The following is an 11,635-nucleotide window of genomic DNA, read 5'->3' as shown; positions in this document are numbered from 1 at the left end:
TTTGAAACCTAATTGTGCACTGATGGCTGAAAATAACAAAGGGCAATAACTGAAAAATAATGCAGGGTAGGTTATCATTCTTGTGTGCTGCACCCCTCCTTAGTAAAATCTATCCACCTATGAAGTTTCAAGTTGATGCCTCAAATACTTTTTGAGATAAGCTCAGGACAAAATAGTGTGAAAAAGAACAAAGGGCAATAACTCAAAATTATATAGGGAAGAGTTATCATTCTTGTGCACAGCATTCCTCCTCAATAAGATCTATCCACATATGACATTTCATGTTGCCATCTCAAACACTTTTTGAGTTATGCTCCACTCAGGTGAAAAATTAAGTATGAAAAATAACAAAGGGCAATAACTAAAAAATTATGAACGGTAGAGTTATCATTCTTGTGCAGTGCACACCTGAGTAAGATCTATGCACCTATAAAGTTTCATGTTGATATCTCAAAGGCCTTTTGAGTTATGCTCTGCACAAAAATTAATTTTGAAAAATAACAAAGGGCAATAACTCAAAAATTATGCAGGGTAGAGTTATCATTCTTGTGCACTGCACTCCTCCTTAATGAGCATCATCCACCTATGAAATTTCAAGTTGATACCTCAAATTCTTTTTGAGATAAGCTCTGGACAAAATAGTATGAAAAAGAACAAAGGGCAATTACTCAAAAATTACATAGCGAAGAGTTATCATTTTTGCAAATGAAAACTAGAGTTATCACTCTTGTGCACAGCACACCTCCTGAGTGAGATCTATGCACCTATGAAGCTTCATGTTGATATCTCAAAGGCTTTTTGAGTTATGCTCTGGACAAAAAATATTTTTGAAAAATAACAAAGGGCAATAACTCAAAAATTATGCAAGGTAGAGTTATCATTCTTGTGCACTGCACTCCTCTTCAGTGAGATCCATCCACCTATGAAGTTTCCAGTTAAATACTTTTTGAGATAATCTTCGGACAAAATAGTATGAAAAAGAACAAAGGGCAATCACTCAAAAATTATATAGCAAAGAGTTATCATTCTTGTGCACAGCATTCCTCCTCAATAAGATCAATCCACCTTTGACACTTCATGTTGACATCTCAAACACTTTTTGAGTTATGCTCCACTCAGGTGAAAAATTAAGTATGAAAAATAACAAAGGGCAATAACTCAAAAATTATGAAAAATTATGAAAGGTAGAGTTATTATTCTTGTGCACTGCACATCTCCTGAGTGAGATCTATGCACCTGAAGTTTCATGTTGAGTAATGCTCTGGACAAAACTTAATTTTGAAAATTAACAAAGGGCAATAACTAAAAAATTATGCAGGGTAGAGTTATCATTCTTGTGCACTGCACTCAAGAGCTCCAGACAGCGTGCGTATAAGCGTAAAATACGCAGAGAAAATCTAAAATACGCATCACTTTCAAAATTCGTGCGTCACAGTTACGCACAACAAAATGAAAATACGCTCGTATGTCAAAATTTCTGCGTAAAAGAATAGAAGTGTAAACATTTGATATGTAGAAAGAAAATGTTTTGAGCATAAAATACAGTATATTTAATTGCATTGAAAACAAAAAATTCTGTTGTCAACAACGCATGTTAAAAACGAAAGTAGCAGGAAATACAGAAGGGAGGTAACTCCCGTAGATCTATCAACCTGTGAAATTATTGATGAAATTTGTGCCAGATAATCATCGTAGGAGTTAACACAGTATTAAGTTTGTTTAGGCATCTATTGACATACTCAATATAAACAAAAATATATTTTAATAAAATTTCTTTAACTTTAGTTGTTGGAACAAAATAACATGTTATTCACCTGCAGTTTTGTACTCAATATTTTCGTACCCAGTCTACAGTTACGGACAATTTTCTCTCAGACCAATAATTTTTTTTAAGGAAAGATAAAAAAATCTTGTTTATGTTTCTTTAATTCTAATTTCAACTATAATTGTTCAAACTGGAGTACATGATAAGGTACATGCCAACAAAAAATCAAGAAAGAAAAATATTGACTCCTAGAAAATAAAATAACTTGAGGGCTTCCACTAGTGGAAGTTTGGGAGTCTTTTACTCCTTCAAGTGGCCCGTGACTTCCAAAAATCAATACTTTCCTTCTTTACCTATATAATGTGACTTCCAATATCAGAGATTTTGAAGTCTTTGACTTCCAAATTTTGAAAAAGGAAGCCCTGATAATTTTGCTGTGTATCCTAAACTTGAGTTCCAGTATACTCTGGAAGTCTGACTTTAAATCAGTATTTAATTTGTAAAGGTTTTTCTAAAAAAAGAATATAAACAAACAAACACAACAATAAGTTTAATTTGTTTATAAAAAATGCAAAATGCTTTTTTGACAGATTTTACGCCTTAAGTTTTTCAGAATTTGCATTTTACCCCTCACTCTAAATTTTGAGGGGTAAAAACCCCTTGGCCAAAAAAATTATCTGGAGCTCTGACTCCTTCTCAATAAGGTCTATCCACCTATGAAGTTTCAAGTTGATACCTCAAATACTTTTTGAGATATGCTCCGGACAAAAATGTCGGACGGACGGACTGACGGACGGAAGGTCGGACGGACGGAGACTATTTCTAAAAGGCGGCGGGGGATAATAAACTAGAAGATGCAGCGCAATAAAGACAACTCAAACAAAATTGTTAAAAATAACAAGCTTACTTGTTTACTAATATTATGCCAGCTGACACTTACATGTAGAAGTTTCGATGCCGAACTTTTTAATACAAGCATATTCAACTGTTTAAAATGGGTGACATGCTTCAGAATGCTGCGAAAAATGTGCCTGTTTCCTGCTTGCTCGGGAATCTTGGGAATAACTTAATACCGAATATAGCTCATATCTGCGGATATAACTTTAAATACCGAATATGCTTTATCTTTGCAAAGTTACTATGTTTTCTGATATTTTTCTTGCTATGATAATTTATATTATAAAATAATTATACATGCCAAAAATCATTTAATTTGACCAACAAATAAAAAAAGTTTTAAGTCATATTTGATGCACCTTAGTAGATACAAATTGAGTCAAGAAATTAAATCCTAAAAAACTGAAGTAAACAAATTACAATGGAGTGAACAATTTACCTCCTAAAATAAAAAAAAAATGGAGTAAACAAACTACAATGGAGTAAACAAATTACAACGGAGTGAACAAATTACATCCTAAATTAAAATATAAAAAATACAATGGAGTAAACAACTACAATGGAGTGAACAAATTACAATGGAGTGAACAAATTACAATGGAGTGAACAAATTACCTCCTAAAATAAAAAATCAAAGCACAGAAGGCGCTGAATTTGTTTGGGTCTCTGAATGTCAGAAAGTTGAAGGTTGTGAGATTATGAACCAATTCGTTTTTGTATAGTGCCACCAATGCTGTTTCCAGTGTTATAACTGTAGTAAATGTAAATGATCATGGAGCTTAATATAAGCATGTTCAGCTGTGAAGAATAACACAATCGGGAACTATTTTTTCTTCCCTGAGAAGGCTTGAAAATTAATGCGCCCGTCATTTGATAATCTTTACGCAGTGATCTCCCCTTAATTTTTCGGCGTTAGTGTACTTATAAAGGGAAGCAACCGCTTCCAAGAGTTTGGACTACTTTTGATATTTGCAAATAAGCACATCAGGGTCTGAAATTTCGCTACCATTATTTGTTTGGTCTGACGACCCAAGTGATTTAAGAGATTGGTGGGGTAGATGTTTAAGAAAGGAATAGTAAATTTTATCTCGACCTGCTTCAGTATGTTTTGCTTATTGTTTTTAGGAAACAGCCAAATCTTTAATATATTATATATTTCATTATTAGCTGAAGTAAAATTTATTTGTTCTTTTTCAACTTTAGATCTATGCTGTAAATATTCATTTCAATAATTATAAGAAGAAAAGTTTCCTGGAAATGTTTTTACCCCTTTGTGTTTGTGCATTTGTTACATTTTAGTTGAAAAGTGTTTTTTTTTTTAATTATTTGTTTCATAGTTTGGGGACCTTTCTGTTGAAAATGTAACAGAGATAAATCGTATACATATAAATGCACAGTGCGTTAACTGGAGTGCATGTATTAGTTACCCGCACTCCAGAGCATGCCCGTCGATTGGTTCATTTTATCCGGGGTTTACATATTGTGACGACAGAGAAAGGGATAGCGATGGAAATATCAATATTCAGATGCTCGTTTTGTGGGGTTTCATATTGTGGTATTTATGTTTGACTGTGATACAAAAGAGAAAGAACATCAAAACACTCGGCAATCTGATTTATACTCGGGGGCTACGTTTCGATGCTCTTTCTATTACTTACCGCTTGTTTTTTAACTGCATCTCATACCTTCCTTATAGGGCTTGTAGAATTTCGTTTTTGAACGTCATTTTTACATTCATCATTGGACCAAGGCTTTTTAATTTTGCTTTCCGTACATCCTTTCATTGAACGCATGTTTCCCAATCAGTTTTTTTGTACTGGTCATCCAAAACTGCCCTTTTGGATGATTTTGACAGGTATGTGAAGGGATTTTGCTTTGATTGTTTTCTCCTTGAGATCTTTGGTTTTATATATTTTAAAGCAATAGAAGTATGAGAGTGACGCCCCAACTTTCATCTCTTAAACACCTTAATTATGCTATCGATATGCCCTGTTTTAATTTGGACCAGTATATTCAAAGTTCATTGGATTTTAATATCAGAATACATGTACATATATTGAGATAAAAGGCTATTTTAACTTATTCCATTAACAATAATCATGATAATTATAGTTGCTACGGTAATTGTGCAAGAGATAGTTACTAAGAAAATGATTTATTTTCACAGGAATTAATCTTTTACAGAATATCTACATTCAATCCCATGATATATTTTTCTATATAGTCTTATTAAATGCTTTGGATAGAAGATCCACCGACCTCATTTATGATTGTTCAAAAACTTAATCTCGTTTCTCCAACAGAGTCGTAAAGTTTGGAACTCCTTTGGCAAATAAAATAAGTCACAATAAAAAGACATGCTCATTTGTAAGATATAAACTTTTTTTTGCGTTTTAACATTGAACTTATATAAAAATATTTGTTTATTTTTTAGATTGATATTAGTTGGTAGTCTACTTATACTTGACGCAATAAATCATATTAAAGCCGACTTTTATATCAGAAGATGTTAAAGTTCTAAACCTTGAGCCATTTCATACTTAAATCTTGAGAAAATTGGCTTGTTTGGTTTCGTAATCGGTGATGCACTTTTAAAAGATCCTTTGTTGTTAATCTCATTGTGTTTTGTTTTAGGGTACATTCCTTTTCTTGGGGACCATACGCATTGTCTAGTGGTTTATCTTTTATTTATTTTCATTTTTGAATGCCACAGTTCACTGTGACACTGATCCATTTGTTTGGTCGATGTATTAGTTTCCAACTTTATACATAAAAAACAAATTTTATATAATTACAATTATGAGTCAATTTAGATAATTTTTCTTTCGTTTTTGTGTGTACATTGTACGATTGCAAGTTCACTACAGATTAGATATTGCAGTACTGTCAGAAAACACCATTTGTCGTTGTTTTTTGTTTTGTTTATTTTTGCCTTTAGATAAATAATATGTTTATTTATTTCATTACATTTTATTTTGCGGGCCTTATACTCTGACATTTTAATTTACAAAGTAATAAATTTACACAAACATTTCTTCATATATCAAGAGTGTACCTTTATATAAACAATGTTATTCTAAAAGGTGCGGATGTTGTTTCTTTTTATCAATAATCTCTACTGGCAGACCATTTAATAAACATTTTTTTGGGGATAAAGGAAAATCTGTTTATATTATGTATATAAAAGGCTGCTTTAAATATTGATTTTGACTGTAATTCAACTCATTTTGTTTTTATCTTACCTTACATTGAATACAGTGTTGGTCAAACAGGCCATTCTCTTAAATTTCGATTCCGTAAACTTTTCTATAAATTAGAAATCGAACAAATTTTCTACTTTTTGTATCAGCATTTCCGTACAGTTGATCATTCATCTAAACAAGAGGGCCATGATGGCCCTGAGGTCGCTCACCTGTATATAGGCCCCCAATCCCCCCCCCCCCCCAACGTTGCAGGGCCAATTTAACCCAAGGGCTTTTATTTGCATAAACTTGGTAGACACCCATAAGAAGATGTTTCATGCTAAACATCTAAGCTCTAGCTCATTGGGCTTTTTAAAAGAAGATTTTTTTAAAAGTTTTTACTATACACATATAGTTAAAAACAATGACACCCCTGGGGCCGAGCCAGTTTTGGCCCAATGGCTTTTATTTGAATAAACTTTGTAGTCACTTACTAGAAGATGTTTCATGCTTAATATCTAAACTCTAGGTATTTGGGTTTTTTCAAAGAAGATTTTAAGTTTTTGCTATACACATATAAAGAAAATCAATAACCCCCGGGGCGGGGCCAATTTTGACCCAAGGTCTTTTATTTGAACAAACTTTGTAGACACTCACTGAAAGATGTTTCATGCTTAATATCTTAACTCTAGCTATTTGGGTTTTTTCAAAGAAGATTTTTTTAATTTTTGCAATACACATATAAGGAAAATCAATGACCCCCAGGGCGGTGCCAATTTTGACCCCAGGGCTTTTATTTGAACAAACTTGGTAGACACCTATTAGAACATGTTTGATGCTAAATATCTTAGCCATAGCTCTTTGAGTTCTTTAAAAGAAGATTTTTTTAAGTTTTTACTATATGCATATAGGGAAAATCAATGACCCCCGGGGCGGGGCCAATTTTCACCCCAGGGCTTTTATTTGAACAAACTTGGTAGACACTTATTAGAACATGTTTCATGCTTAATATCTTAGCTCTAACTCTTTTGGTTCTTTAAAAGAAGATTTTTTAAGTTTTGACTATATATGCATATAGGGAAAATCAATGACCCCCTGGGGCGGGGCCAATTTTGACCCCAGGGCTTATATTTAAAAAAATTGGTAGACATTGGGGATGCTGGAGAAGTCTGTCGTTCATACTTTGGTCCAATGATTGACAAGGCACCGTTCAGTGTAACAATCAGTTGTACACAATAAAGCACGCAAAGAGTATAACGGACTTTTAACAATGTGAGAAGTCACATCAGTCGTGTCATGATAAAACCAACATAACGGGTTTGCATCCGTGCATCCGCGCAGTCTGATCAGGATCCATGCTGTTCGCTATCAGTTCTCTTCTGTACTTGTAATAGGGTTTGTAAGCGAACAGCATGGATCCTGATCAGACTGCCCGGATGCGCAGGCTGGTTGCAAACGCACTATATTGGTTTTATTATGTGGTTTACGTAATCAAGCACAATAAGCTACCATGATACACTCTTTTCATCCGCATTCAAATACCATTTATAGTCTGGGTATTTTGAAAATTATATTTTATAATTTCCCTGTAAAGTTATCAAAATATATTTTCACTGTCCACTGAAAAGCATGTTATTATATGAAATTTTATGGTATAATAGTCCTTCCATCGAAGACCAGTTACCTTTATTTTTTATTACGAATGCCGCATTGTAAATAAGGTTTAAAATCAGTATATGTCTTACCTCCTGTAAGTAAAATTATTATTATTATTATTTATAGCAATTAAAATGAGGAAAAATCTAATCACTAAAAGCAGTATTAACATTAAAGACAAAATACTATCTAAAAAAGATATATATATAAATATTTTATTGGCAGAAACAAATACATCTTCATCGCCAAGTTACCGTGGTGGGTACAACATATTTACATTTACAAAAGAAAAATATGGTACATGTATACTGTTTACAAAACTAAGACAAAAAATATCAAAATGCCAATTTAATTTAGGTCACATAAGTATATACAGAATGTAATGATATGGAAAACAAACACTTATATAAAGTAAACTGTTTGAGCAACAATTCTTTTCTTTTGCGATGATTGCATAATTGAAATTAATTTATTAATGATTGGCCAAGCACAACATACCGAGGTAAACATTGACTTTTCAATTCACAATGGACAAATTAGTATTCATTTTCTATATTTTGTTCATATACGCGAATTTCTTCTATTAACAATTAATGTGACGAACATTTAAATCTTGAAAAAGCTCTACGATGATTAATATTATTTACTATATCTAAGGATCTTTCTTGGATAAAGTTAAATTTAAATAAATCTTAACTACATAATTTAGGAAAACTACTAAACTCAGAACACCACTGTTGTAATTGTTGATCATAATTTTTTTACAATAGAATATTTCAGAGTATTTTTAAATCGCAGGATCTTTTGAATGGCATTTTGTTGTTCATTCATCATTGTCCTCCCAGTTTCAAACCTGAAACAAAAATATTAAAAGCTTGGTTTTATCAACAAAATATATAATATTATGATTTAAACGTTTAAAATGACATTATTCTAATTCAAGTGTAAATTGTGAGTGCACAGGTGAAACTCAAAATAACTTTGCATTTTGACACAATAGTGTTCAAGCGAATATTTAACTACGCAAATTTAATAATTGGTGATTGACCCACGGAAATTTCTAAAAATGTATTCGTAGCATTCAATTTTTTAAAAAAAGAATGAGACAGTCTTTTTAGGTACCATTCACAACATAGCCAACTAGTGCCTGATTGTATGATGTAATATACAATAAACTGTATCAAAAATAAACACATAAATAGAACAGTTAAAAGCAAACCTGTGACATCTTTAATCCACCCTCTATAATCAGCCACAGAGGTCAACACGGACGGGATAAGGTCATGATAGCAGGTTCCGTACCCAAAACTCACGATACCAAATAATTCCCACCGACCACTGTCCGCCTTACAAACAAGAGGCCCGCCGGAATCTCCCTAACCGAAATAAAACGTATTTTAGTGGTTATTCTGTTGAAACGATTATGTCAATAAATTACATATACATGTATATATGTTTGAGACGTTTTTTGTTTAAGTGTAACAAACGAAAACTAAACCCGTATAGCGGAACGAATATCAGTTAAAAATATTCTAAAACAGGTATCATATTCTGTCAATGTGAATTAAGTGTAAAGTTTTTTTACACTGAACATGAGACCTTAGTCTTTTTAGGAAAAAAAATAACAATTTTTCTTCTCTTCTTCAAAGTAAATATGCCAGTATCGTTTTATCTGGATCACCCCTCTTATAGAGAAAAACAGAATTCCTAAAGAAAGCCAACACGACAACACTGAAAATACACTGAACAGGAAGCCGTAGTAGTTAAAAAAATACACAAAAAACTTTGTTATGTTTCTTTTTGTATTTGCTAATGAACTAAATGGATTAATGCACATGGATTTAAAAACTTTGGTGAACAACTAGTGTACGTGTATGTTTTCACCTTTATTTGACCTTTAAATCATAATGGGTTTCCTCGGCTTTGATATAAGAAAACATTCCATCCAAAGTTAAAAGGTATTTCAAAATGTAAGCTGCCAAGCTTTGAGTCTGGCTAGAGTACACATATGCTTCCGGTTATTTCCTTTTCATGTTGTCGACTTGTATATAAGCTTTTTACCATACGCGTCATTGTGTTATTTAAACTTTTTCAAATTTGAATCGCCAAATTCTCCTCCAATAAAAAAACAGGGAGTTATATACAAGGGAATTTCTAAATTGATGATAAATTCCGTGTCAGGGTCTTTTAAAGCAGAAAAGTGAAATGTAAAGTTGTACTTACAAAACACAAGGGAGAGCTGGGTGCCTCTGTTCCAACACACACAACATTTTCTGGGAAAAGTTCTTTATATTGATCTATAAGATTATAGGTCCAGCTTTCCTTACAGTAGTCCTTGGATAGAATAAGAACCTGTTTCTGTTGTAAAACATCTGAGAGAATATCGCCAGAGGTAGGATCTGTAAAGTGTATTAAAAAAAGGTTTATCTAGATGGACACAACGCTTAAATAAATGATAAAATAAAAGCTTTGAAAGCAGTACTATCAGACATTTTCATATTTATGAATTATCATTGGAAGCAGCAATGACTAATAATGTACAGTCTGACATACAAAGAAAAAGGCATATGGTGTATACAAATCCAAGTTTACCTGCAAATACTTTATCTGTTGTACCTTGACCAATCACAAAACATTCAGCAAGAGGTCCCTGTGTTCTAATAGTTTGAAGAGAAGCAGGAGTTGGTAGACAGACAGGCCTTGTAAAGTTGTTAATTTGTGCAGGATATTTCAATCGGAGTAAAGTAATGTCATTTATAAGCCAAGGTGACGATATGTAATCGTTTCCTGAAAAATTCGTTGGTTTTTTAACTCAATATTTGATTCAAATGTATCATTACAAACTTTATTTCGTATAATATTTTTCAGTTTTTTGATAATAATGAAGCAACGAAAACGACTTATTTAAGTACTTTTTATAATTACATTGTCCTTTATACATGTGCAGAGTGAACAATACGAAACTAAACCAAGAACAGTCAATTCAAATGGGTAAATCACATGATCAAAAACATTATAATTAACCGAGTAATGGAAATGTTTCAAAATGCTACTCATGTCAAAAAGTCATGTCAACATTAAAATAAATTCTATAAATACAAAGTCATGTAAACGTTAAAATGCTATAAATAACAGACCATAGAAATATAAATTAGATGTTATGCTTACCTATTATTTCCTCCACTTCAATTTCTTGATGCCATTTGTCATCGGAATTTCGGGAATTTATACCAAAGCTCACAGTGTAAACGACATAAAAGGAATAACTAAAAGTAAAGCAGAACCGTATGTCATTATGTAAAAAAAGAACTACTTATTATAAAGTCGTCATTAGTGCATTTTGTTTTGAATTAATCTGCCAGCCATTTTTGAAGCCAAATCATGTTATAAATTTATTCAATATTGCAGCAGATATTTAATGTATCAAGGTTTGTGTACTGTCTTTTTTATTTCTTGGCAAACGTTTACTTTCCATGTACTGGGACACACTAACCCACACTGTTGCAATGATGGCATTATCGTACTATAAAAAACTGTATACACCAAAAGCGCATACAGATTTGAAATATTGCACGTCAATATTTTTTAATATTTACCTTCTGATGCAATGAGACGCTGTTATAGCCCAGTTTGAATCAATAAGGGACGCCCCACATAGGAATGTTCCATTTACGCGGAGTACTCCATACCAGGGCCACTCCTCGATGGTTGTATCCCTCCCATTTATGATAAATGGTTGAATTAAACTGTCCTGTATTGCAGTCGTGCCACACTCTATAATCAATTATCATAATTACTCAATATATCTACAAAATACCTCTGTTAATTTGTAAATAAGTTTACAAACAAACAAAAAGTTATCAAAATTGCTTACTTTTTTCACTCTATGCAAATGTAACAGATTTCCTCTCATGACAAGTCAGAACATACTGCAAAGTTTAGCTTTATTCCAAAGGCTTAACTGTGGGTAAGTTAAACAACTGTTTGAAGATTTAACTTATTTATTTAAAAAGGCCTTGCATTCAGCGAATACCATATATAGATAAATAATTCATTTGGAATTTTATCTGAACCATACAATATGGCCTGAATTATGGTCTTAAAATAACATAATGTTTCTCTAACAATTTACAAG

General features: G+C 32.4%; 1 protein-coding gene across 1 annotated transcript; it reads right to left on the bottom strand.

The window, feature by feature from the left end:
* Window positions 1-8,326: 8,326 nt before the first annotated feature.
* On the bottom strand, window positions 8,327-11,555 carry LOC132747722 (CUB and peptidase domain-containing protein 2-like). Its single transcript, XM_060737218.1, has 7 exons — window positions 11,534-11,555; window positions 11,097-11,274; window positions 10,669-10,766; window positions 10,093-10,287; window positions 9,724-9,899; window positions 8,720-8,876; window positions 8,327-8,353 (listed from the first exon to the last, which is right to left on the bottom strand). The coding sequence occupies exons 1-7, from the start codon at window positions 11,553-11,555 to the stop codon at window positions 8,331-8,333; spliced, it is 849 nt and encodes a 282-aa protein (XP_060593201.1). The 3' UTR covers window positions 8,327-8,330.
* Between the last annotated feature and the right edge of the window lie 80 nt (window positions 11,556-11,635).

This window comes from Ruditapes philippinarum, unplaced genomic scaffold, assembly GCF_026571515.1.
Source record: "Ruditapes philippinarum isolate M1 unplaced genomic scaffold, ASM2657151v2 ctg3991_1_1_1_1, whole genome shotgun sequence".
NCBI classification, from domain to species: Eukaryota; Metazoa; Mollusca; class Bivalvia; order Venerida; family Veneridae; genus Ruditapes; species Ruditapes philippinarum.
Note: the sequence above shows the minus strand (reverse complement) of the source record. Positions and strands in the feature narration are given on the sequence as shown.